General features: G+C 51.2%; 2 protein-coding genes across 5 annotated transcripts in view; one reads left to right on the top strand and one right to left on the bottom strand.

Annotated features, from left to right (window-relative positions):
- The window catches only part of B3gnt2 (UDP-GlcNAc:betaGal beta-1,3-N-acetylglucosaminyltransferase 2), a 130,144-nt gene that overhangs the window by 2,577 nt on the left and 99,707 nt on the right, over positions 1–27,860 (bottom strand). Inside the window, exons 1-2 of one of the 4 annotated variants that reach the window (XM_060365160.1) lie at positions 19,990–20,096; positions 1,130–1,221 (exon numbers count right to left, since the gene is read on the bottom strand). The exons of 1 other annotated variant lie outside the window; for it this stretch is intronic. The gene's annotated coding sequence lies outside the window, so the exon portion shown is untranslated. Of the gene's footprint in view, positions 1–1,129; positions 1,222–19,351; positions 19,698–19,989; positions 20,132–27,860 lie in introns of those variants that run through there. 2 more of the 4 variants (XM_021626725.2, XM_021626746.2) reach the window with 2 other exon arrangements.
- LOC132646708 (basic proline-rich protein-like) lies at positions 19,191–21,589 on the top strand. The gene is made up of 3 exons (XM_060365221.1): positions 19,191–19,341; positions 19,875–20,995; positions 21,262–21,589. Exons 1-2 carry the CDS (start codon positions 19,191–19,193, stop codon positions 20,603–20,605), a joined length of 882 nt encoding a protein of 293 aa, XP_060221204.1. The 3' UTR covers positions 20,606–20,995; positions 21,262–21,589.

Below are 27,860 nucleotides of genomic sequence, written 5' to 3'. Positions count from 1 at the left end.
CACTCTGAAGTTGATTCCCACACATACTTTAGACCGTTTTATATTTTTAATCCTTCCATGAAGGCTTAGTGTGGTGACACACGCCTTTACTTGCAGCACTCAAGAGGCAGAGGCAGATGAAGCCCCCAGGTCTGGGTCAGCCAGGACTACACACTGAAACCCATTCTTTATTTTAAAAAAGTCTTCCTATGAAGAAATGTTTTAGAATAAGGACTCACCTGCTCTGGCTTAAATTAAACCTCAAATTCTCCATCTACAGGATAGCTGTATGAAATATGTAATTTTTATATGCAAGGCTTGTGAAATCATGCGTGGCCACAGCAATTGCTATGTAAGCAACAGTTACCACCACTGCTATTTTAGACGGAAGCAATCATCACTAAATAAACAACCTTGTGATTGATTAACTATTATTCTTTAAAAGACACAGACAAGTCGGTGCTTTGCAAACTAACTGGCCTATGATTCACAACAACAAATTTTAATTCTGTGATCCAATATGCACAGGTGCACGCACGTAACATCACTCTCCATTTACCTGTTACACTATGTATAGTGTCCTGTCTTTTTCTCTGAATTTATTTCTTTAAAAATGCAGACCCAACCCTGAATTATTTCCTAACCTACCAATGTAAATAAAATAAAAATTAGTGGATTGTTTTAGGTCCACTGGCTTCTAACAGAGAGTTCCAAGTGAAAAGGGGTTTGTCACACTGAGAATGCTGTGAAACTATTCCACTATGGATAATTCAGTTCACAGGAATTGAAGGATACTTTGTGTTTCTTGTAATATAGTTAGTGGTTTGTACTGACAAACCCACAGAAGGCTTACAGTTAAGCCTTCCAGAGTGTAGAGCCAACACACAAAGGAAGGGGCTGGAGAGATGGCTCAGCAGGTAAGAGCACTTGCTGCTCTTGCAGAGGCCCCAAATTTAGCTCCTGGCACCCACATGTCAGCTCACAACCAGTTCTAGGGATCTGAAGCCCCCTCAGGCACTAGGCACCCACACTGTATGCATACATGCAGATAAAGACAGACAGACAGACAGACAGACAGACACACACACACACACACACACACACACACACTTAAAAATAAAAGTAAGTATATAAGAGAAAGCAAACCTGCCTGCGTCAGGCCAGCACTGCAGATGTCCCCCTTTGCCATTCTTCCTTAAGCAATAAAGCAGACCAACTGTTGCACAGTGCCTACACCGCAGCCTTGTAAGTAAAGGAAGGAGTTTTAGAGCACAGGAGACAGCCCAAACGAGCTGCGTGCACTTTGAGGGAAAGGAAGGAGACTGGGAGTTCCAAGTCAGTCCTGGCTACTGGTTCTCTTTAAATCGGTTTCTACTGCTACCAAGAGCCCTGCCCGGGGCTGAGGTGAACCGCTCGCCAGGCAACCAGAGGATGTGCGTCTGGCCACGTGTGAGCTGCATGTGTGCGATGCCGAGCTCCCACACCTCGCGGCCCAGCAGCACCCCCGGCACCCCTTAGCAAGCAGGTGAGACCAGGACGACCAGCACTATCTGTTCTCGTCCTCTCCGTGTGCGCTGCGGCAGGCGTATGTGCAAGCGCACGCGCACACACAGAGTGGGCTCCCCCCGGAAATCCTGGTCTCTGGGTTGTGGGCTCGTTCTCCTCTGCGAGAGGCAACGAGGACAAGTATGGGAATGGACAAGGAAAAGCTTCATGAGGAAAACATTTGGAAAGGTGCTGGGAGCAGCCGTACACACTGATTACAGTCAAGCCGAACATTTTCAACTTAGTAAAACAATTAGATACCAGTAAACAGAAGACAACCATTTACTGAAAACAGAAGCACAGCAGGCTGCGAAATTCTAGAGCCAGTTCTCCTGAGATGCAGCGTAAGCAGGAGGGAAACGGCCACAGGTAAACCAACTCATTAGTCACACATCCAGCTTGTGGGGGCCGGGAACTAACGCAATCCAGTCAGAACCATGCGACACTTCTCATCAGCCCGCCAACCCTTCCTTAAAAATGATTTCATCAATTATTTGTGAGCGTTCTGCCCGAGTGTATGTCTGTGCACATACTGCAGAAGCTGGAAGAGGCTGACGTGAAGGAGCCTCTGGGACAGGAATTCCAGGCTGTTGTCACTTGTTCTACCACCCAGGTGGCACCTAACCACCAACCCCCACCAGTCCCACTGGCCCTCGGGACACGTGAATGCACTTGAAGCTCCGAAGGAGCACCATCCTCTCCACTGTACTTGTACAAGGGGTCAGTCTATGGAGCATTTCCTGTCTACTACCCCCAACCCCATCCCTCCCAGCCCAGCCCCACCCCCCACCCCCCACCCCGGTTTCCACGATGCCACTTTAGGAGTTAAAAGAGGGATGTCGTGGAGGCTGACTATTACCTGAAGTCGAGGGTGACCTGGCTCCCAGGGTACCCGATTCTGGCGAGGGTTTGGGGCTGGCTCTAGAATGAAAAGGCTGGCCTGGAGTCCAGTATACACATCTGTGGCATGGAGCCTTCAAAGAAAGGGAAGTGGGAGAGCCGGAGAGCTCGCTGCCGGTCCCTTCAGGAAATGCTAACCTTTCTTGGAAGACCCTAAGTCCCCAAAGGCTTGGAGGAACCTATGCCCTGATTTCAAACAGACATTCTTCCTGAGTTACCTGAGGAGGGCGAGAAAGCCCAGATTCTCAACTACATACCCTCAGGGTTACAGGTCATGGTTCACTTGTGACCTAGATGCTGACTCTGCTATGAGAAGTTCACTTTTAGACCCTGACAGAAGGGGAGATAACAAGGCAAAGAGCCCATTAAAAAACAAAACAAACAAACAAACAAAAAACTGTGGGGAAAACTCTCAAGTAGTTAAGCAATTTCCACTGCAGACATAAAGTCCATTTTGTGGTTTTTGGTGGTTCCTCCCCCGCCCCAGAAGTCACATTGCTTAAAAAGAATGTAAGAAATACACCAAAGCTGGAGAAATGGCCAGAATTTTAACAAAAAGTCCTATATGCAAACACCAGAATCTTAAGTTTTTTCATTTCTTCCAACAGGGATGGACACTTTTCAGACCCCCACACTCAGGTTTCTCTGTGAAGTCTTGGAACTCTCTGTGTTGGAACCACAATGGCCTCGAACTCCACCTTGAGGTCCTACTGCCTTCAACTCCAGCGCTGGGATAAAGGAATTTACCACCACCAACCAGATAAGAACACTTTTCTGCCTTCTACAACACTACAGTTGACTTTCACAAACAAGCAAACCTCCTTTTTTATTTTGCACCTAAAATCCTGGGGCGAGAAGGTGATGAGCAAGCGCGCTCACCGTGTTTAAGCCGTGCGAACGCACAGCGCCAACCACACAGCGCCAACCGTAAGAGACTGTGGAAGGCGCCTTAATGCCGCCCCGCTCCATTCTTACCTGGAGACGGCATGGGGCGCTGAAGCCTGCCCCACAGCCTCCGACGGCTCTGCCCACACCAGCTCCGGTGCCACGCCACCTTTTAGAAAGGCTCCCAGAAGTCAAGAATGACTGTGTATGTGGCCTGGAGCTGGCAAACCCACCAAGCTACTCTACATGCTCACCTCGTCGCTGGTCTCGTGGGCACTGAGCAGACACCCGACAGCAGCCAACAGGACAGCGCCAGCAGCACATCCCAGTCAAACCTGCCTGCACCAAGATGTGCTTCCCCCAGTGCCAAGGTGCGATGGGGCTTGGACCTTCAGGAGATAGATACACCCAGCAGAAGGAAGCTGGGAAACCGGGGCCCAGTTTTCCTCAACTCACATCCTGCCTGTCATCAGGAAGACTGGATCTGCCCACGGCCGGCCATGCAGCTACTCAACGGCTGGGGTGGGTTCAACGCAGTGGGCACAGGATGGTGATGAAGGGAACCAAGGAGTTCTAGTCTCGTTCTCAGTGTAATCCTCTTAGAGTAACTGCTGATTCTTTCACTTCGTTATTCAAAATAAGTAATTATTTTAAAAGTATACATTTCAGCCCACAAAAGTACCATGAAGTTAAAAATCGGATGCAAGGGACAGGTAGGAACAGGAGTATTTATCCAGGCACAATATTTCCTAAGCTGGCCACCTTGTAAACGAGGTGAGTTTCCCCAGTTCCCGGCCAAGGTTGGGAGTCAAGATTTGAGGGAGGGCAGACCTGCCCTGGAAATCCAGGAAGGTTTACCCCACACACCATGAGGCCGGAAGCAGCACCCTCAGCTTGCTCTGTGACCCGGCCACTGGGGGTCATAGTTTCTCAGTTTCTTTTTCTTGACTTTGGTTTTCTAAGTTTCTTTTTCCCCACACATAAAGCACGGTTGTCAGAGTCACCAACTTTAAGATTTTCCTGTTGCACTGACTGGCAGCTGTGTAACCCTAGCCTCCAGCCTACCCACTTGCAGTGTGACACACTGCCACGCCCAGTCGCCTTAACCGTAGCCAGGAGCAAAGAAAGGCTCCGCAGCTACAAACACAGGCCACCCAGACTCCTTCCTTTATGGCTCCAAAATACTGGACAACACAGTGTTTCACTCGAACACTGAAAGATATGCGAACACGTAAGCAGGTTAGCAGCCCGCAGACACTGAAGCTGACCAGGGTAGCCACGACAACCTGCTCTCACTGAGCCATGACTCCTTTCAAGACAATACCTCAGACAAGGATGCCCAGCAACAGCCAACCGGGAAAGCACCAGCAACACATCCGGCCAGACCTGCCTGCACCAAGATGCACTTGGCCCAATGCCAAGGTGCGATGGGGCTTGGACCTTAAACATCCTCCAAAGGCCTGCCACCACCAGAAGACAGATACACCTAGCGAAAGGAAGTTGGGAAACCAGGGCCCAATTTTCTTCAAGTCACTTCCTGCCTGTCATTAGGTGACTGGTTCCCTCAGGTAACTGCTCCCACATGATGTACTGGGCCACCACAGGCCCGAATGCAAAGTGACCAAGGACCAAAAGCATGGGGCAAGTGAGCTTCTCCACCTTCAAGTCTACTTAGCACAGAAATTCTGTCATAGCAACAGAAATCCTGCCAACACACATTAGGAGTAAAAGAAAGACAGGACCTTTGCGATGAAGTAAAGGCGACCAGTCACCCAACTCAATCTTGCTGGAAGTCAAGCTCGTGGCTGTACACAGGAGAATGACTTAGAGGCCTCTAAATGGAGCCTGGCTCACTGCTCTTCAAATCCGACCGGTCTCGGGGAGAACGGGAGGAAGAAGCAAGCTCGACCTTGCTGCCCCTCCCTAGAGTGGGCACCGTCCATTCCTGTGCCCCACTGCACTGGGAGCCCGGCTGCTCTAACACCTTCACCGCCCTAGCTCCCATCTGCGGCCCACTCCTTGCCAGCCTTTCCTGGGCCGTGCTCAAACATGCAGAGGCAGACAGTTTGCAGCTCAGCGGTTCTGTGGAAAGAACAGCTTCCAGCAAAATGGCAGATGGCATATTACCAAGAAGGGCGATCAGTGGGACCAGAAGGTCTAGGCCATTCCTAGAGTTCCACCCTAATTGGTACAAGACGCCTGGGTAGGTTCTTGCCAAGGCTGGGCAGGGGAACCCCAGGAGTCCCCGTGGCACTAGGTTAGAAAGCATGTCTGCCAATGCTTTCTGTCTACAAGCCACAGTAGGGCTGAGTCTACTGAACTGGGTTCCTAGGTACTAGTTTCCCCTCCACGTCCAAAATTAAAAGGGAAAAGTATTTCCAGTGATTCTATCCAGCCACATGTGCCCACAGGCAGAAGTACAGATCAAAGTGTCTGGCAGGGCTTGTTCTGATCCTCACACACTCCTCCTCTACAACCCATTACGGCTGATTGGCTCAAATGGAATTTATCATTTAAAGAACACTAATCCCAGGGCTAGGCTAGGGTTTATCTTGTGGTAGAACGCCTTGCCCAGCATTCAAAAGGCGCTGCATTCCAGCTTCAGCACCACACACAGAACAAAACACAAATCTATCCTTGCATTTATCCTCCAACTAAATACACGCAGACCATTCAGAAAAGGAGAAAAATCAACAACAGGTCACCTTGTCCTGTCTTTAGTAAAGCTGGAAAAAATGGCTGTCCTCAATGGAAAGGTTATGCAATTTAAAAACAGGGCTAGTGCAGGTAGGTGCCTGTAGATCTAGTGCTTGGGGGGCAGAGGCAGGCAGATCTCAGTCTGAAGCCAGCCTCATCTAAACATGAGTTCCAGGACAGCCAGGGCTACACAGAGAAACCATGTCTCCCCAAAACAACCCCCACCAAAAGAAAACAAGGCTAACAGATGGAGAAAGCCTAGACCCACATTCAGGCTGAAAACCAGTCTGACATCTTCCTTCGGATAATCAGAACGAAACTACTATTTACTTGACCTCTCAAGCCTGTTTCCTTATGTGTAAACGGGGCTGATACGATCTACACACCGGCCTATTCTCTACCGTGCCATGTCATTCAACAGCTCTCCTCTGGGGCTGCTGCTGGCACCAAATACTAAATACAGCACATTTCTCCAGTTTTGTTCTTCACTGACTAAGAAATTTTCATCCACCCACTGAACCTGCAAAAGGGAGGACACAAGTTTAACACTTCTCACTCCTGAAACTAGCTTTGGACACTTTCAGGATGTCTAACAGACAGTGTCTCTGCTTCTGGGCATCAGGGAAAAACCCCGGAACTTCTTTCTCTGCTTCTTTTTCCTGCTCTCTATATTCAGCCAGGACTCACAGCCTGGGTTCCCGCCTCTGTCTGGTCATTTATGTCTCCTCCTCGTCTCTTCTCCAGTTGAGACTTGCACCCATACCCACCCCCAAGAACCCAAAGCTCACCCACCCCCAAGAACCCAAAGCTCGCCGCTCATATGCCAAGCTCCCAATCTGATCAGTCCCTGCGCATGCAGTGAAGCCAAGGAATGACTGACAGGGGGCCCCCTCCTGAGCTAGAGCTCAGGGTCCCCACGTAACACCAGCTCACCCTCCTCTCCTGGTAAGGGTGGCCTACATACAGGCAAACTGGTCCAGACAAGGTCTCGGATGCCATAACACACCAAGACACCATGCCTCAGAGGCACCATTCAGGTGCTGACGAGTTCACTGAATATAAAGTAGTAACTGGACCAATTAAACATATACAGACTTTTTCTGAAAAAGATACTGGAAAAGTAGCTTACATGTGGGCTGGTGAATTACACAAAGTACTTATGTTTCATAAATCTGCCTCGCTCTATCATGTGCTGAAGGGCAACAGGAAGCAAAGACTTTCTGAAGTTAGGAGCCCTGGGCTTCAGAAACCGCGGTCAAGGTCAGGCCCGAGAGGAAATCTCAGGAAACGCCACAGAGCTCCCGGAGGCAGGAACTGAAGAGCCTTCCCTCTTCTAGAGACAGCTGGTCAGTACAGGCGCCCAGGCCAGCTCAGTGCCCAGCACAAAGCTCAGGGGTTATCTCACTGCCAGCACCACAGGGGAGGTGTGGAGGCTGAGGGCTGGGTGCAGACCACTGTCTCGGCCTGGCAGCGCACTATGAAGAGCACACCACTGCCAGGTGCCAGGGACCAAGCTGTGCCCTGGCAGCAGGGAGCATGCGAGAAGCAGCCCCTACTCTACAAACTGAACCACACATTGGTCATTCACACCCAAGAGCTCACCAGCACAGTAAGAGCCATCAACTATGAAGAAAATAAAGGAAAATAGCTAAAGGGCCCAGATCCCCTTTCAGAGGTCAGGCAACAGCAGGTGCATCTGCAGAGAGGCGGTAAGTAACCAACGAACCAGTGCAAGCGGAAAGTCTCTGCCCCATCAACCCAAAGTTATGGCTCACAACGATACTGTTCCTTCAAGCTGGAGCTAAGGGGAGAGGCTACCAAACAGGAGCTCCACACAGTGAATTAGCAGAGGCAATAAACAGCGCAGCGTTAACTGACCGCAGGGGTAAGACAGGACTTGAGGGGGTTGTGCAGCTGGGCTAACTTTAGAAGCATGAGGAGCAGCAGGGTGCGTAAGAACTGGATGGGAACACAAGGCAAATGCAGGCAGATGGGCTCTGGAACCACCAGGCTGTGGGTGAGAGCTGGTGGGTCCGGGGCTTCTCCTAGCCAGAGAAACCTGCCGCCGGGGGCCACCCCGGCTGGTGCTGCCGCCGGGCTGCCAGACAGCTTAGAGGACCATGTCTTCTCTCACACCTCATTGCCCGCATCACATACAACATGAATTAAAAACAAGGATGCCTGCTGGTGACCAACAGCATGGGCCTTCCGACACCCTCTAACTGCAACAGCGACAGCGTGCCATCTCTCTCTTCCCAGGCTGCAGGGGAATGGCAAGGACACTCGCTTTTGAAGTCATTTGGCACAGAGGTACTGTGACCACACCCACCAGAGGGAGGTCACACTGACCCCTGTCATGGTACTCCCAGGAATACAAGGTCATCCCCTGACTTTTCCCACCATCCTTAACTTCACCAGGAAAGAACATGACTCTGTTTTTTCATCTACCATCCTCGCATGGGCTTCATTCCTAAGTTTCCTACTCTGTCCTTTGCCCATCATTCTGTCAGCGCGTTCTCAGGGCATTAGTTTTACAAGCAGCTCCCAAATGTGAAATAATTAGGCTGAGAACAGAGAGCTAAACCCAGTGGAGTTGAGCTTTGACCTTTGAACCTAGCCCAGAGTCTATGCTCCTGTACTGTCTACTACCATCAACAGAGAAGATAGGATCCTCTAACGGAGAGCAGCTTTTAAATCACCAAGTTTGTTGATACCTGAAGGGGCATAAGCAATTCTAAGAAAAACCAAGAACTGTTTAAAAAAAAAGTCAACTTGAGAAAGAAATAGCACATAGCAAATGGCCAATCTCTGGCCTGAGGCAACGCTGGTCTGGTAACTGCCAGGATTCATGCCACGGATGGAACCCCCTGTGGGTGTTCTATGACTCAGGAGTTACTCTTGATTGGTTACTTATTCACACTAAGGAATGAAAGACTGGCAGAGGCTTAAGCGAGTCACAAACATGTCCATGCAAACCCTCTGTTAGAAATTCAGCCTTCAGCTACCTCCAGCATCAGGGCCCGACAGAAGGAAACCAGTCCGGCCACAACCCAGCCTCTGCTGCCCCAAGAATAACCAGCCCATGACAGAAAAGGCGAAACAGCAGCAGGCACTGCACTCTCTCATCTTCCCAACAGCACGATACACTTTCCCCCGGGGATCACAGCCCAACGGCAGAGAGGAACGAACTTCTAGTCCAGGAATCCATATCAATTTCCTTATAGACCATCACCTCATTTACAGAAGAGGCCCGAAGTCCCCAGAGACAGGGCTCACTGTGCTGCCATCATCCACAGGGAGAGCCCATGCATTATCAATCTGCAGTGAGAATTGGTGGCCTTGAACTCCCCACACGGAGAATGGCCTTGAGCCCCTTGGACTAAGGACGTCACCTCCCAGGTGTGCTGAGGTAACAAGCAGATGCAGCCAGCCACTCGGAGCTGTAAGGGAAACTTACTCTCACGCTTTGTGAGACAATCACTCTTGGATAATCTCACAGAGGGCCCCGATTTCGCTTCTACTCCTTAGCTACCTGCCAGTCCTTGTCACTCTTCTTCAGTAAGGTCAAAATCTCCCCTTAATACCTCACTATACCCAATAGCACCCTCAAAGACAGTAGAGATACCTGAAAATACCTCTCAGGACACAGTCACAATTAAATTGGTCTATAAACAAACACAGGCCCAAGGGATGGGGAAAGGGAGGAAGAAGACAATTAAAAATGAATAAGAATGCACAAGCATAGACTACAGTCCTGGACTAGACACAGAATCCCACAATATGAAGTGTGTAACTGCTTCGGGAAATAAGCAGGGCGCTGGTCCTGGTTTGGTGACCTTGTTGTCGAGGTGGGCTGAGGGCTGGCTGCCCACTTCTACACACTCACATGCTAAAAGCAACTACCAGACCAGCCGCAAACATCTTGTGCTCCAAGGGCTCTGATGTCCTTTCTAGCTCCCAGGGACAAATGTGCACGTGCTCACACTCGCACACACACTCACACTCACACACACACACACTTAAAAAGAAAAGTACATCTTCTAAAAAGTTTCCGTTAAGGGACATACAGAGATGGCTCAGTGGTTAGGAACACCAGCTGTTCTTCCAAGGTTCGGTCCCTGCAGCTACGTGGGGAGGCTGACGACCCGGGAGCTCTAGCTCCAGGAGATCCAAAGCTTCTGCCTCAGTGGGCACACACATCTGTGGCATGCATATACAGACATATTAGGTAAAAAAAAAAAATTAAAAGTTAAAATGGAAATCGTCTATGTAAGGCTAGGCATGGTGCCATCCTCCTGTAATTCCATCACTTGGGAATCAGGAGGATCTCCGGGGTTTATGAAGACCTGAGTTATCCAACGAGACTGTGCCTGAAGACAAACAAGCAAACACAAATCTAAGGTGTTTTCAGCACGTCCTCTATGGACAAACTGTCTTTCTCAATTCTAACAAATTATGTTCGGTAATTCCTATGCTCTGTGAAATGCAGTTTGGGAACATCTCCATAATTTTCCTACAAATATAAAGGCTTACACCTGTCGTCCCTTCCAGAATAAAAGACAACCTCTAAAACTCAGGAGAACATGTGAACACGCTGTAAGTTGGGACTGCATGGAGCTCATTAATAATTATCTTCTCCTGTAACTTCAGCAAATATTTAAACTTAAACCAATGGCATCCGCTGTGTTTATTTTTAGTGACCTAATAAACTGCTTTGGGAAGTCTCAACGTCTCCACTGCGTCTCCACTGCGTCTCCACTGCGTCTCCACTGCGTCTCCACTGCTAGGATGAACGCTTCCGCTGACACACTTCCCCAAAAGAGAAGGTGTCCTAGGTTCCTGTGAAGAAGACCCCACAGAGACGAGGGCCTCCGGGACTCCGGGACCCACTGCACTGCGGTCTGACGACCGCTACCGGACTCTTCTAAAAACAGGCGTGAGAACTGGTACGTGGCTCAGCTGGATGCGTGCTCACCTAGACGGCCAAAAGCCCTGCAGTGGAACCTCAGCACCACACAAACTAGGTGTAACAGTGCTTGCCTATGATCCCAAAAGGAACAGAAACTCCAAGATCAGAGGTTCTCCACCACACAGTATAGTCAAGGGCAGCCAGGGGTCAAACAAAACCAACAGAACCCTAGTCGTGGAGACCAGGGCACGAGCACAGCCCGGTGTTGAGCACTCCCGGCATGCCCCAGGCCTTGGGCTCCATTCTTCATTCTTAGCAAGGGAAAACAAACAAAAAAATGGCAACAATGGAACCCATTACTTGATATAATAACTTTAGTCCAGGCTTACTTAAAGTAACACTTAAGTCCTCAGGCACCGGCTGAGTGGACCTCCTAGCCATAAATACCAAGGGTCTAGAGAATGCATAAGCCAGGGAAACAGCTCCTCCCTCACTTTAGCGATCAGAAACTTGACTGAGGTTCCCTCAAAGAGGCACGAGGCAGAAGGAAGTAGAAGGCCAAATGCTCTCAGGCCTTTGCCCCTAGGATGGAGCAGTCAGGAGCAGCAGGGTAGATGGGAAATGCCCACCTGTGCCCATCAAGCATTCTCACTCGGACAGTGCCACTCTCAAAGCCCTTGACAGAAGGTCTCTTGCTTTGTGGTTCTAGCCCAACCCTCAAGGGCCAGGCTCAATCCCCGCCTTCCCCATGGGCACTGTACAATCTCCTCCTCTGGTACCTAGCGCCCCAGAGAAAGGAACCATGCCTCTAAAGGAAGATCTAGTCCCCAGATGGACATTCCCTGGCAGACCCATTTGCCAAACAGAACGGCTCCAGGCAAGCTGGGACTGGCTCTGAGCCCAGGGAGGCAGACTGTCCTCTCCACCGCAGGAAAGATGGATGCTCCCTCAGCACCCTCCCGGTAGGAGCAAGGCATCACTCTTGCCAAGCTCGCAGCAGCCTCGGCAGCGCCACCTCTCCTCTGTGGTAAGAGGTGTGATCCTGGGGTAACACAAACAAGCCGCCCTTCCCCTCCACCCGTGGTCCTCTCCAAGCCGCCCTTCCCCCCCGCCCGTGGGTCCTCTCCACCCTCCCGGATGCTGCCTAGATGTCAGCTTCTTCCCGAGAGGTACCTTCGGATGGTCTCCGCTACGTTTTTTAAATGTTAAAACGAGGCATATAGATTTAAAACATGCCCTGAAAACAGTGACATTTCGGCCTCTCATCCAAATGCCCTGTCTAAAGGTGGGATCATTCGGCCATGGGTGCATATTTAACGAGGTGAGCAGTGTGTATCTTTCTCTGGCTACTCGCCAGGAAAATCAGTGTCCGTTCAACACGGCGCCATGCGCAGCTTCCGGGAGACCCCGTCTCTCAACAGGCGGTTCCCAGCGCCTCGCTCCTCAACCCCATAGGAAGTCAGGGCTCAGCAAGCCATCCTCCAGGACCGGCTGCCTTCACCTGCCCCGCCCCACCCAGGGACACGCCCTCTCCCTTCTGCTGGGAGCCTAGGCAGACAGGATATGGGCAGGGCGGGGCCAGAACAGCAGGATTGCCCCTGAGCTTCACCACAATACCGGATTTGAAATTTTCCATTATAAAGAGGTTTGTTTTGTTTTTTTCTTTTCTTCTCTCTCTCTCTCTTTTTTTTTTTTTTTTTTTTTAGTAGACGACCCAACAGAACCTTGAGAACAAAACTCAAAACAAAACATTCAGTTAAAAATAGGATTATTCATGGGAGATATTTTAAGTTCATTTCAAGAGAACACTTCCTTTCGTGGCAAGGAATTGTGAAATGGTGTCCTCTCGTTTAGACTGCCGAAGCAAATAGGGTGTAACTGGTGCTCATGGGCGCAGCTCCAAGACCCCAGGGCTCCAAAGCCTCCCTCGGGTAAGATGGCTCGCACCCAGCTGGTCCTACGGAGCCCAGGGCACAGCACAGGCAGAGCATCGGGAGTGGCTGTCATGGTGGGTTTTTAACGTGTTTTTATTGATGTATCATTATTTTCTACTGTGTTTTCAACTTTGGTTAAATTCTCCCCTGCAGAGCTCAAAGATTCAGAGGCTGGCATCTGTTTATAAATGCACTTTGATCCTTTTTGGTGTTGAGGCAAATATTCCAAATAATTTGATTTTTAAATGTCACTGGGCTTCCCTTGACAATCTCAGGCCAGACCTAAAGGGCTCGTTTAAGGGCACGTGTGGGCACGTGTGCGCGCGAGAGCATGGGCACACACGCACACACACACAAAACTAGCAGTGCATTTCAAAGAACAGTTTCTTAAAACCCTGAACATGAACTGGAACTGTGGAGTTTGGGGGTCGCAGAATCTTGTTAGACTGTCAGGCGCCTTCCCAGTATAGACGCACTCACTCCACCCACCTGTGTGTGAACGTGGCCACAGGGTGGCTGAAGGCAGGCTCCCACTCTATGGACTCCCAATACAGACCACTCGGAGACCCGCCTGCCACTGCTTCCCGGTGCTGGGATTAAAGCTGCATCCACCAGCCAGCCCTAAGGTTTATTCTGCTTTTTGCAGAAGGGTAAGAAACACCGCCCTGAACCAGTTGCCATGGTTACCAAGACGCTTGTCATCAGTCCCAGAGCAAAACCACCTTCAATAAAATCATGCTGCCTGCCCCAAGGCCACTGTCCTAGACACCCACTCTGGTAACAGGAGACACTGCTCCCCTAGGGTTGAGGTCAAACAGCGATCCTGGTTTCTGCGCTTTGGAGACACAGGCGTGTTCTCCATGCTCCTAGCCCTGCATGGCCTTCGCAATCCCCTCCCCAGCTAGACTGGCACAGTTCTTGCGCTCTGCTGACTTACAGGCCTAACACTGCTTGTCCTGACCTCAGGCCCACCATTGCCCCCGGTTCCTCCTCTTTCTCTTGACTCTGGCAGCTCTGGATCCTGGCCAAATGAGGAAAACAGTAGTCCCCTTGGCAGAGCGGGGCCAAGTCTGCTGCTGGGCTTTCTCTCAGCAGACACGTGGGTCACTGAGACGCTCTTAAGACACCACTCCAAACTACCCCATCAGCCCTGCCTGGGGCTTACCCTCCTCCACATCTTCCAGAAGATTTTCAGATGCCACTCACCCCACAATGAGCTGGTCTGTTCACCGCTCATCTCTGTCAAATGAAATACACACTTTAACCCTAGACCATTCCTGGGGCTCTCAATTTTCCCCTCCCAAAACCAATGAGGTAAGTCAACAAAGAGCAACATGCAGCGCCTAGAACAGACAGAGGCTGGTGAATATGGACAACAAAGAAACACTGATGGGCAGGAAAGACACCTTAGGGGAGTGATGGGAACAGGAGCCAAGGAGAGTGGGAAGGAAAGAGGAACAGAGGCAGATGTTCTAGTAGGAGCCCCCGAACTTCCAACATATCCCAATAGAGAAGTGGCCTCCAGACATTTCCGTCTGCTAAAGGAGCCCTCCAGTTGCGAGAACGAGCACACATGCAGCGTTGACGGAAGCAGACTACCTATGGGGACACAAACCACACCAGGCCTGAGTCACCTCTGCCTCAAGCTTACCTTCCTCAACAGCTGCAAGGACATCCAGTGGCCCTCCACTACTTCCCAGTCTCCCGCGCTCAGCCGGGTCGGGCCGCCACCTTCCCTGTTCTCCAAGCTGAGGTGGAGGGTGTTCTCCCCACCCTGCCAGCTGGAGCCTCCGGCATCCATCCCTCAGCCCTCTACTGCTCTCTCTGCTCTTCAAGTGCTTTTTACTCATCCAGTGTGGTCCCAAGGCCACTTCCTCGGAGGACTCTCTGGTCTGCTCCCAATGTATCTCGTACCACCAAGTGAAAGAAAGCACTGCTGACTAGCACTCCTCAGACCCAGCGGCACAGAGAGGACCTACATCACAGCAATCCACCTGCAAACACCACAGCCATGAGCAGCCATGGCCTCTCAAACACTGCCAGAAACAACATGCCAGCTTCTCTGGGCAAAAGCTGGTCACGGGAGAGGCCAGAGTAGACAGGATGATATCAAGCCTGGTCTTCCAAAGACTTGCTCTACCTCAGGCGCCCTCTAGGACAGACCCACAGGCGGCATTGTGGCCTAATCCAGAAATATTTTTCCTGGTCATTCCAGAAGTGCTCAAATGCAGAAAGGGTAGAAATGAAGTTGTTGACAGAAAGTTATCCTTTACTTGCAGTGTAACCAAATGTGATTTCCTTCACGATATCTTGAACATATGTAAGTAAAAAAGATCCTTTTAGGGGGAAAAAAAGTATTACCCAAGTTGCATTTAAAGAATGAGAAGCACCCACTAACACCCAAGGGAGCCGAGTGCAGGGTTACACCATGAAGTGGTTTAAACGGCCAGAATGAAGCACGCAATTAAAGCAATTGGCAACGTGCTCTCGCTTTTGAAATAATTCACCCACAAACACGAAGTGGTAAATGCCGTCTGAGCACTGGGTGCTCAGTCAGGGCTCTCAGGGGCTCTCATGGCCTCACCTTTTTACAAGCTCACAGTGACCTCTAAGCTCCGGCTATTGGAGATAAGTCAATGAAAAAGTAGGTCATCAACTTTACGAAACATCTTACTTAAATGCCACAGAGCAAGGCATCCAATCATCAGACTTTATTTCTAACTTTGAATAAACGACCTACAGTAGCCGGGTATGGGGCATGGACTTTAACAGCAGGACTTTGGAGGTAGAGGCGGTGGATGTGGGTGTGAGAGCTATCTCATCTACGCATCAAGTTCCAGGCCAGGCAGGGTGGAGAGGGTATCTGAGACCCTGTCTCAGAACAAGACTTGATTTGCTTGTACGCAATGCACGCGAGCACCAGCCAAGGCACAAAGGGAGAGGTCAGAAGACAATGGTGGGAGTTGTTTCTCTCCGTCCACCGTGCTCAAGAGGTCCAGGACTGAATGAACTCAGACGTCACTTGACAGCAGGCACCACCAAATTCACTGAGCCCTCTCACCAGCCTTAGCTGCATCACTATAATTTTCCTGGCTTCTCACGTTGAGAAAATGAGGTTCGGGGAGGCCAAGCAACTCGCCCCCAACCCCAGAGCTAGTGGCAGAACCAGACCTCAAATCCCACTGCTCATAAAACACTGCCTCTGCCATGGCCGATTCCAGTTGACTGGAGGACAGGGAGGACCAACCTGCACTGCTGTGACTGCAGTGACATCGCCTTCAGGGGTGAGCGGCTTTCCGAACAGGAGCAGAGGGGCCTTGCGGAGCAGCTAGAGTTTCTACACCTCAACACAAACTCCGCACCATGCCTAACGAGCCAGAGAGAAAACCTCAGCTAACTGAATCCAAGTTCATGCTCCTAACTACCAAACCACCTCATCACAGCTCGGAGAGCCTTGCTATACTCTTACAACGGATTACCTTGAATCATAAGATTAAAAAAAAAGGAGGAAAGAAAAGAATGTCTAGTAAGCAATACATATCCTAATCATCTCAGTGAAGAAACTAAATAAACCTAGTTTAAAATGTCACAGGATGAAAACTGACAAGTATCAATTTCTGGGAATTACTGGGAATTTCCCCCACAAAATTGAAAAAAAAAAATTAAACCCTGCTGGAGAGAATGTCTATAGAAACACAGGAAATAATCTGAAATAATTTCTTACATTTACATAAAGAAATGTGGACACCTACCAGCACACAAATGTTAAAATACCCATTATAATTTATCAGATACAATGCTGGCTCTCAAAAAGTTTGGATTGTTACAATAATTAAGCCATGCCAAGCAAACAAAGCTGGCAGCAAAAGTAAGAAACTCACAGTATGGGCAACATACAGCCGAAACGAAAAGGAAACGCAGCAGGAGCAGCTTTTCCCAGTACAAGTACATCAGGAACCGACGCCCCACCAAACAGTAAGGGCTTCATGCTCTTCACACAGGCTTTGCTTAGACTGGCAAGGCCACTCCACCAGCGGGTGATGATGAAATCATTACATCAATTCTCAAAAAGCCTCACCCCACACATGCACACACCTCTTAGCCAAACAGTAATTGCCTCTCCAGAGAGGAACACATTCATCCTACCATTTGAACGGATTCACCAAGTGCCCACTCCAGAAGCAAGAGAGACAGCTGGAGCTACATCTGGGCGGGGCGGGGCGGGCGGGGCTTACGTGCCATCTCCTTTGCTGGTTGATTTCCGTTAAGTAGTTAGGAAATATTTAGTGCTTTCAAAAGAAGTGAGCCTCGCTCAATTCATGCTTTAATTTGTACACTCCAAAAAAATGTCAGGCAACTGATCACAATGATTTTTGACCCCAAAGCAATTACAGAAAACCAAAAGACCTCTCCAACAATTTCTGAGTTTGGGTTGTTTATGCACCACTATTTGTGTTATAGCAGGCTGTACTAGCCTGCTTGTAAAATGTCATATTTATGAACTGTAATTAGTAATCTCTGAGGGATGAACAGACTTGTCCAATAAGGCTGTTTTAAAATCCTGCAAAGAGTCAGCTATTATGCCCATTAAACTGCTTAGAAAGAATTAGCAGCATCCACTCAATGTCTGAAGGTAGGTCAAACAGAGACCCTAAATTATGAGTTATTTTCTGTTCGTTGTTTGTTTGTGGGATCTGGCCTCTCTCTGTAGCCCTGGCTGTCCTAGAACTCAGAACTCTGCCTGCCTCTGCCTCCCTCCCAAGTTGCTGGGATTAAAGGTGTTGGCTCTACACCTGGCCCTACCTTATGTTTTAAAAACAAAACATTAGCCAAGCTGCAGTTTCTTTGAAAAACAAAGACTCCCCCCTTCTCTCTAGCTCTCATCGTCCAAAAGAAGCTCCACAAATTTCTAATGCAGGTTATCCCTGCTTTTAAGCCAACAGCCTAATTTTAAGATGAGGAATAATTTTTGGATCCTGTTTCCTAATATAACTCTTTAAAAACATGCACACACATTTGAGCAGTATAGTGGAAACCGTTTACTGGAAATTCAACAGTAAATTACCCGTTCCCTCTTCCCCATTTTAGCATAACTGTAGTATGTTAGAATTAGGGAAATCTACATGATTTTCAAAAATTATTTTTTGGTTTCCAAGACAAGGTTTCTCTGTGCAGCAAAGGCTGGCCTTTTGACCAGTGATCCAGCAGCCTCTGCCTCCCGGAGTGTTGGGATTAAAGGGGTGCACCACCATATCCAGTTCTGAAGGATATCTTTAAAAAAACAAGTGTATCTTCCAAACTATAAGAAATTTCGATGCCCAGGCCTTCAAAAGCAACGGGTTTGAGGAAAAGCGATTCAGAAGCAAATTATGTTTCTTTTTCTCAAAGACTACCTCTCCTTTAGTTAGGTCTTAAAATCTGCTATGTGCATCTATCAAGCTCGGCTGATTTCAGTCTGCGCACATCTGAACGATTACAACAGATCACTGGTGGTTTTCGGCAAAGGGAAGCTGAGGCCAGCGGGAACTTGGTTGTGATCTCTTGCTTAAGCACCTTATCTGTCCTCAAAACCAGTCTTACAGACCAAGGACCCCGTTCCCGAAACTAAATAGGGGAAACAAGGCTCACGGGGAAAAACTAACTTGTCACTTAACAGCACGTGTCGGAAGGGAGACTAGTGAAGGGACTCTTTTAAGTTTAACGGAGAACCCGGCACTTTTTAAAAAATATATTTGCCATCTACACAAAACACTAAGGTAAGAGCCGCAGGCTGAGTCCCGAGGGGGAAAGCAGCATTCCAGGCTGGGAAAGGAGTCGGGGCAGATCTGCCGATAAACACCTCTGCACGAACTGGAAGGGGCGGAAATTACTCAGGCTCCCGCTCACTTGTTCGGTCTTAAAGCCTAACCAAGAATAGAGTTCTAGGACTAAGCGTAGAACTCCCCGGTTTCGTGAGGCTCCATCACCTCTATTCAGAAGAAACAGGAGTGGGAGTAGGTCAGGGGCTGAGTGACCGGCCTGGCCGAGCGGGTCCCTCTCCGGGTGCGGGATCGGAACCCCACTCCAGGTCCCGCCCTCCTGGCCCCCCTCAGGCCCTTCCTTTTAAGCACCCCATCCCCTTCCGAGGCACAAACAGATGCCCTGCAAGGATCTGTTACAAGATGCCCATTTTCACACTCGAGCTTGGAGACCTGAAAAGCACGGCTGGCGTGGGGGAAGGGCTTCCCCGCAGTCTACCCTAAGTCGCGGGCGGCGGAGGCGCTCACTGCAGGCAGCGGGGCAAAGACCAGCCGCCCCGGACCCGGGACGGGAGCGAGCCTGGAGGCGGCCCGGGCTACAAAATGCGTGCGTTTACTTTCCAACACGACCTCGCGCGCCGTGACACCAGGGTGGAGTCTCCACCGAGCCTCCTCCCCACGCAAGACCCGAGAGCTCAGGGGACCCTAGACGAGCGCCGGGTGTTCGGTCCTCCGAGGGGTGCCCGCCCCGCGGGTGCGCCCACCTGCTGGTCGCGGGGCAGCTCCCCGGCTCTGTCCTGGTTAATCATTCAACACGGGCGGCGTGGAATTTTTTTTTTTTTTTTTAGAGGTCAAAGCGAAAGGTTCTCCCCGAAGTTTCACAGGAACCGGCCTTTGGGGGCCCGGAGCGAACAGCGCCGGCGGTTGGGGGGCAGCGGGCTGGGGGGCGAAGCGGCAGCCAGCAGCTCGCCAACACCTGATCTGCCCCTGCGGCACCCGAGGCCGGCGCAGTGCGCGGGCGGGGCTCCCCGCCGCCCAGGCCCGCACCCCGCGAGCGTGCGGGGCGCAGTGCGGCCCAGGGGGCAGGGGCCCTCTCCCTGGGGGCGGGGGCGAGCGGAGGCCGAGCAGGTGAGGAGGTCGGGGAGGAGGAGGAGGGGAGAGAGGGGCGGGAGGGGAGAGAGGGGCGGGAGGGGAGGACGCCGGGCGGGCAGCAGGAGCAGAGGCCGGGGAGGCGACCCCGGAGGTGAGGCGGCCAGGAAAGTGATGTGCGGAGGCCGGGGGAGTGAGGCGAGCGGCGGGGAGGCGAGGAGGGGTGGCGGGAGCGCAGGGCGCCCGCACCGGCCGGAACCGGCCCGGCGGCGCGGCGGGGACGCAGGGCCGGTGCCCACCCGCCCGGCCCTACCTTGTCCGGGGGCAGCTCCAGCTCGGCGGGGCGGGGCGGGGTTCCGCGGGCGCATCCACGTCCCGGCCGCGCGTGCGGCTCAGCCCCGCGACCGCCGCCGCTCTGGCGCCATGCGCGGACGCGCGGCCCGGCGGGGTCTGGGCGGCTTCCCGGCTCGCCTGGGCTCCAGCACTTGTTGCCGCGGCGGCCGCTGCGCCTCTCTCCCGGGCTGCGGCTCCCCGCACCGCCGCCGCCCGCCGCGTCCCCTCGGCCCCGCCCTCGCCCGACGGGCCAATCAGACGCCGCGCCACGCCGCGCGTCACCGCCCGCACGGCCGCGCTCCGGCCCGGTAGCCCAAGTTTGGGAAGCGGCTGAACTTGCGTCCTCCCGCCAGTCGGCGCCCGGGACCCGCTGGGATCGCTCTCCGGAGCCCTCCCGGGCTCTCCGCCCGGCGCCGCACCCAGCAGACCCGGGGCTGCGGCCAGGAGAGCCACCTCCAGAGACGCACATCCCCCAGGAAGTAGCCTCCCCCCGAAAAACAGCAGCCACAGAGTCCAAACTCCTCCGCTCCCGGGGCCCCTCGGTGCCGTCTGCGCGGCGCTTGATGAGAATTTTGATTTTGATGGTCCTGTGCTAGGCCCAGACGGCTCCGCGTGGTTGGGGAGAGGGAAACCCGGACCTAGGTGGACCCGACCTTTCCTCCCCGCGCTCCCAGTACCCTCAGCCACCTAGAAGCTCAAGGCCTGAGGGTGGTGCCTGTTTGGCCCCTTCGCATCTTGGGGCGTGAAGCCACCAAAGACATGGGTTTCCCACGTGGTTCCACTCGCGTCCCGGGAGCCAGGGATGCACGGTGAGGGGGCCCTGGGTGCGGAGTCCGGATGCAGCTAGCCGTAAGGACGCTGACCTTCCCCCACCGTCACGCCGCTGGGCTGGGCACCAGCCACACCCACGCGCAGGGCGCGCGGGACCCGCGATGCTCACCCTAACCCCGCGCCTCCGCTGGCTCCCTGGAGCCCTGCGCGCTCAGGTGAGGCCCGGAGAAAAAGCCGGCGAGACTGGAAAGAGAAGTTGCTCTAGTTTGCAAGGCTGGGTGGGCCGGCTCGGCGGGCACACCCTGAGCACCGAGCCGGGTCCCTCCCATCCCCCCCTACCCCGCCCCGGCTCGGGGGCGCGCCTGGAAGCTCTCTCCCCTCTCCATCCTTATCGCTGAGGCCTTTGATCGACCCTCTGGAGTTAATCACGCTGAGAAATTAACCCTACACCTGTTTGCTTTTTTTTTTTTTTTTTTTTCAGAAGGCTGTCAGATGGAGTCAGCCAAGAGCGCTCACTCTCAGCAGTTGAAACAGTTAAGTGCGAGGGGAAGAAATTCTGAGTCTGTGCCTCTGGAAAGGTGAAGATTTTCAGTCTCCAGACCGGTCTGTGTTTATGTTTGTCACATGCTCCTCCTAAGAATGCATCGTGAAGTCTGGAAAACAAGTTGGATTTTTATCTCTTCACACAAACTGTTAACCACTGGGAAAGAAAGGAAGGGAAATTGCATGCTTTTCTTGACTCGGAGGGGTTTTTCACACGATTACATTTATAATTTGGAAAGCTAATAAAACATTTTAAAAGAAGCAAATTAGACGTAGGTCTGTGTATTTGGCTACCTGCGGGCTGCTGTTTTGATACTGAAATGCCGTGAGGAGACAAAACTGGATTCTTCACTCTGTTTTCCCCTAAATCGCCCTCGGTAGCCACAAACATGCTTTCAAGGATTGCTAGCCCAGAAGTTTTGAGTAAAGTCAGCTGGCAAGCAACAGGGAAGTAAAGCTTGAGTCTTCCATAGCTGCCAAAAGCTGCCCAGGCCCTGAAGTTAAAAAAATAAAATAAAAAAGGAAAGCATTCGCTCCATGGTGCCATTGAGTGCCACTGGAACGGTGCCAGCCAGCTTCCACGGTGACTTTGGGGAAGTAACTCGGTGCTGGATTCCACACCCACTCAGCTGTTGTGCTATCTCTTCGGTTATGATGGGGGTCATCATCGATAGGCAGATAAACACTGGACAAATGTGCAGCCCAGCCTCCGTGCAGAGCACATGCCAAGTACTGGAGCAGCAAACATGATCCTTTTCTCTCGGAGCTCACAGCCTCCCTGGAAAGGTGCTTAATAATTAAATATACTAAACTTACTAATTAATTTAGCATATTAACAAATATACTAATATGCTGAAACTATCTAATTGCAGTTACGATATGGACCAAAGGAAGTGTAGAAAGGTAGGACCATTGGGGGCGGGGTCATCCAAGAAAAGTGTCTTGGTTATTCTATTGATAACACACCACAAGCAAAAGCAGCTTGAGAAGAAAGCGTTAATTTGACTTACTGTTCATCAAGGGAAACCAAGGCAGGAGCTGACACGGAGCCAATGGAGGAACGCTGCTTCCTGGCTCAGCCTGCTTTCTTATACCGCCTAGGCCTGCCTGCCTGGGGTGGCACAGTGCCAGGTGGGCTGGGCCCTCTCACATCAGGCATTAATTTAAAAAAAGATGCACTTCAGACAATCTGATGAAGGCATTTCTCAGCTGAGGTTCCTCTTCCCAGACAGCTCTAGCGTATGTCAACCTGACAAAAGTAAAAATAAAAACAACCAGGACAAGGAGTTTCTAGCTGCTTCTGGCTATAAGAGGAAGAGCCTGGATTCTATTCAATGAGACATTTGAACTAGAAGTTATCTTCTGAAATTTACACTACGAGTAAGCCATTCTCTGCGCTAAAAGGAGGTGGGGGTGGGGGTGGGGCACAGCCAGGAGGGTGTTGGTCTAGAGAACAGCTGATTGGATGGGGAGGAATCAAGGAAAGCTCCCATAGGGTGGGTGGCCATTGTCTGGGGAGTCCTGACAAGATTCCAGGTTGGCCAGGGCAGGTGGGAGGTGCCTGTGAGATGTCCTGTGGAGCATGTTGTGGAGTAGCTGGTGCTGCTGTAGCCGTGAAACAGGTGAGGTGGTCTGAGAGGGCGTGGAGGTGGGTCTGGGAGGGAGGGAGCGGCTCAGATTGCAACCTGACTGCTCTTACCTAAGACATGGGCAGAGTGAGCTATCTCACAGCCGGGGAAAGAAAGAACAGTAGTGAGGCAGGGAGAAAAATGGGAGCTTTGGGAGGTGGGAGTCAGCAGAAAAGAAGGCAGGAGCCAGCAGCAAAGCCCAAGCGGGTGAGTGTTGGTCTGTGCTTGGTTCAGTGGCTTTGACGTGGGGACTTTTGCAGGCCACGACTGGTGAAGTGAAGAATGACCTAAGGAACAAGCGAGAGGTGAAGGAGAATACGAGTGGGACGGGGAGAAATGATGCAGTTATATTTTAATTTTAATAATTGAAAAAGCCAGACAAATACCAACAATTACATACATACATACGTGCATTAAAGACAGAAAGACACTGAGTGTAGGCAACTCATTTTGACTGTAAAAGGTCAAAAGGAGCAGGCAGAGACCTGGAGAGATGGCTCAGCTTTAGGGCCACTTGCTGCTCTTGTGGAGGACCCAGGGTCAATTCCCAGCACTCACAACTCCAACTCCACAGCATCCACCACCCTTGTTGGTCTAATGTTCTTGCGGAATGTAGACACCTTACCCTTGTTCATTCGCATGCTGGTTTCTCTCCCCCACTATCAGGTTTCAATCCGGACATTGTACGGTGATGCTTACTCTAAGCATCACCTGTCTCAAGTTTGTGTAAACATGGCCACCATTTGTTCTCTAATGTGTCAATTAAAACAACCAGCCACAATGTTGAGAAATGGAGAGGATAGGGTGGGACATCCTGGTTCAGAGTGGAAGGAGAGGAAGTAGTGGGAGGGAGAAGAGGAGAGCAGAGGTGGGAGGAGAGGTCTTGGAACAAAATGGAGAAAGGAACTGGACCTAAGATATCACTAAAAGTAAGTATACAGGGTAAATCTGAATGGTAGGAAACTATGCGGGCTTGGAGGTTTAAGATGGAGTAACTATTGCCCAGCACTGTGCTCTAGGTTAATTAAATAAATCCTAGTCTCTGTGTGGTGATTTGGTTGTACAGCTGTTTAGGATTAACCGCAGCTTTACTAAAAGATAAACCAGTAGTGAATATTAATGAACAAATATCACACCCTCTTCTGACTTCCATAGGCATCATTCAGTTCACAGACACACATCCAAGCGAAACACTCACACACTAAATAAATCTAAAAAAAAATGGCCTCCCTGAGTGCTGGGGTTACAGGTGTGCACCACCATGCCCAGCTACTTGAGATTTGTAAATGCAGATGGAAAGCAGCCCATGGAGAAGAGGCAGGGACAGTGAGGAAAAAACAACGGACAGCAACGGCCCTGTACCCAAGGCAGAACCAGGGTTTAGGAGGAAAGCCTGAGCTCACGGGAAGGGACCTCCGTCTGTTATAGCAGGAAGAGGCTTCAGGTAGACCGAGCCAGGCACGCTTGGTGTAGAGCCTTCGCACCTGGTGACACAGGCAGGCGGGAGATGAGGCAAGGACTGACGGGAGATTTGAAGAGTGGGGAAAAGCTTGGCCCAGTCATCACAGGAGATCTGGAAGGGTTGTAACGATCAGACAAACAGCAAGACGAGCAGCTCAGCATTCTGAACTTAGTGGCTGTGGCCTCCTTTGTGGCTTTCTCCAACAGCTCGGCCGCCCACTCTCGCACAGGCTCCTGAGGGAATTGTTAGAGCAAAGTAGTGGAGGAGAGCCTGGTCCAAAGAGAAGCATGATCAGAGAGAAAGGATGGGAGATGAAGTCAGTCTCCTGCAGTCACTGAAGGAAGGAGGCCAGGTCTGAGATCTGGATGTGGAGAGGTGAACTTTAGGCCATAGTAAGCCAGAAAGTGATGAGGGAGGGTGGAGGTAAACCTAGGAGTATTGATACCACGGCCAAGGAATTAGGTGGCAAGGTTAGTAGATGGGCCAATGGTGCGTGGGAAGCAATCCAGGATGTGGGCAGGAATTAGGAATGCACTGTGGAGACACTGAGCCAGCAGATAAAGTTCTAAGAGTGCACAGCCTGGAGATGACAAGATGAGCAGTACCAGAAAGGGAAGGAAATATGGCTGGATGTCAGTCTTCTCAAAGGAGTATGTGCAGGAGGCAGAGGGGAGTGGTGAGATTGGGTAGAAGGTTCAGGTCCATGTGTGTCATTCCCCGCCTCCCCCCACCCCCGGGCCCTTGGAGAACATGGGTGAGAGTCAGCAGCCCCACCTTCCAGCCCTGCAGGGGAAGCAAAGTCGGTGTTTGATTCTGAGCAGCAGCTGCTCTTGGGGATGGGCGCATGGTCTCAGGGACTGACCCGCACTCAGGCTGAGGAGCCAGTCTCTGATTCACTTTGCTTGCTGGAGTCTGGACTCTCCCGGGGACCATGTGGAAGGGGTTGAGCTCAGCTACTTAATGGTAGGGATAAGTCAGGAAGAGCAGAGCACTTCGTGGTACGCTGGAGGGACAAACATCCTTGAAGAAATGAAGATGAAAACACTGAGAGGCACAGTGGACCTTGCTTCGGTTGTTTTCTTTTTGAATCGCTGTGAACCAGGGCTGTGTCCCTACCACTTTCTTATCTTTCCTGAGATTTCCATTAGGGCAAGACATCTGTAAGCCCCCTCTCTAAATAAGCCCCGTGGGTCCTGTGTGACTCTGGCTCTCAGATATTAAGATCGTCGGACCGCTGGCTGTCGCATCTCTTCCGGACATTTGTTCACTTCTTGGTTAGTTTCACAGTCTATAAAACGGGGTTCTTAGGCTGCACCTGTCTCTCATTGCAAGGAGGAGACCGCTTACAGGCAACACTGTCCAAATTGTGAAACCTCGCATTAGTGCGAGGAGTTTCCTCGTTCACAACCCCCAGTGTGCTTCTGGACACACCCACGGCTCTCTCAGAGCCTTTAAAGGACCGAGTCTCTGCCCCAGAAGAGGTTATAATTTTGCTTCTGAGACAGACAAACACGTCCAAAACAATTAGAGAGGAATGCACAGCTGGGCCCGATTAAGTGCTAAATTGTTAGGTGCCTACAATGGGAGCTCTGAGATCAGAAAAGGAACAATTAGCCAGGGCCGGGAAGCCCGGGATGCCTCCGGGAGAGGGTGGTGCGGAAGGGGTCCAGGCTGCTGGCCTGGCCTGAAGAGAACATTGGCAGATAAGCCCACTCCCCTGTGACCACAGTGTGGCATGGGTCTGAGAAGAGACCTTAGCTTATAGGTTTCATTCTATACCTTTTGGCTCAGCCTGTTGCTACTCTGTGGGTCCCTGGTTCCTCGGGACTTAACAGCTTGGGCCGCAAGAGTGAGGCATTGCGTGTTCCACTGGGCCTCTCATATTTGGCTCTTGTGCCACTTTTTTGGTGAGGAAACCAAAGATGATTTTGCAGACATTTCCTGTACGCCTAGTGCCTGCTTACTATCATTGCCTATACAGACCAAAAGCTTCTGAGCGAGTAGATGCAGGTGCCTCTCCCGAGTTTCTGATCTCAGTTTATCTCAGAGTTCCTGCCCGCACACAGCTCCTGCACACCTGCAGAACCACAGCCCTGGGCCACGTGTGCCTCGCTAGCCAGGACCTCCCGCACAAACCCACCAGCCGCCTGTCCTCCTCGGTTCTGTTGGCTTCAGATCATGTGATCCTTTGTGTAACAAAGAGCCCCTTCCCCAGTACAATGCCTCTTAGCCCCGGGGCCTGGCGGGTACTTGTACCTAGCTCCCTTTCGTCTGCAGGCCCAGGAAAGCTCCCGGCGTGGCAAAGGGACACACACAGCTGCCATCAACAGCAAAACCCCCCAGACTCATAGACGGTGTGAATTTAGGTGGTTCTAGATCAGCGGTTCTCAACCTGTGGGTCATGACCTCTCTGGGTGGGCAGGGGGATGTTGAATGACCTTTACACAACTCTCAGGATCACTAAGATCATAGGAAAACACAGGTATTTACACTTCGATTTATAATAGTAGCAAAATTACCGTTACAAAGTAGCAGCAGAAATAATTTTGTGGGGGTCACCACAACATGAGTTGCTGTATTAAAAGGTTGCGGCATTAGGAAGGCTGAGAACTGTTTCTCTAGATGGATCCAGATAATCAGTCTGGGGTTGGGGGATGGGAAACTACTGTAAACACACCTTTCATCGGGCGAAGTCGTAATTACTGATTGGACCTGTAGAATCTCGACAGTGGAATTGTTAGAATTCTATTTCGAGTCCCTTGAAACTGGCAAGTGAGGAAAAAGAGGCCCTAAGCAGTGACTTCCCAGAGGCCACAGCCCTTAGGGTCACAGATGCTGTCCTGGATGGTGGGCAAGCCAGCCACAGGCTGAAGTCACCCGGCCCTAAAGCGCACGATTTGCCCCCAGGGTCCCCTGCAACAGAGGAAAACAGAAAGCCTTGTCGCCAGGTGCAGATCCTGGAAACAAATGCCATGATTCCCAGGGGACTTGGTAGCACACGGTTCTGATGGTGTAACAGCTCAAAATCCCCAGCTCTGTGAAGTCTAGGCTGTACATGACATTGTGACAGTGCACAAGGGCGGCCGTTGAAGGGGCATGACCAACCGGCTGTCTCTGTTAGGGTCATCGTATCTGGGAAGTGGAACGCTCAGAAGAAATGCAAAATCATCCTCTTAATTATCATCAAGCTGAAATATTATGTTCAAGGAGAGAGGCCTAAAGTTGCAGTGTGGAACATGAGACGACACTGTTAATATGATTATCGGAGCACAAGCCTATTAGAGGGCTTAATGCCTGATTCTGGCATCATCCCTTGCAAAGCTCCCAGGATCTAGAAACTGTCTCAATTGTAAATACAACCGTTACAAAACAGCCATTTCCGAGTAGGAAAATCTGCCAACCTTTGCCAGAGGCTGAAGCTGCCTGGCTGAGAGGAAAGAGAATACT

This window comes from Meriones unguiculatus, chromosome 12, assembly GCF_030254825.1.
Source record: "Meriones unguiculatus strain TT.TT164.6M chromosome 12, Bangor_MerUng_6.1, whole genome shotgun sequence".
NCBI classification, from domain to species: Eukaryota; Metazoa; Chordata; class Mammalia; order Rodentia; family Muridae; genus Meriones; species Meriones unguiculatus.
Note: the sequence above shows the minus strand (reverse complement) of the source record. Positions and strands in the feature narration are given on the sequence as shown.

What these genes read in the sequence shown, in the direction of transcription:
- LOC132646708 (XM_060365221.1), top strand. Translation starts at nt 19,191, where the DNA reads ATGCGTGCGTTTACTTTCCAACACGACCTCGCGCGCCGTGACACCAGG. An exon ending in GAGGGGTGCCCGCCCCGCGG is followed by an intron (nt 19,342 to 19,874) that starts GTGCGCCCACCT and finishes CGGGGGAGTGAG; the next exon opens with GCGAGCGGCGGGGAGGCGAG.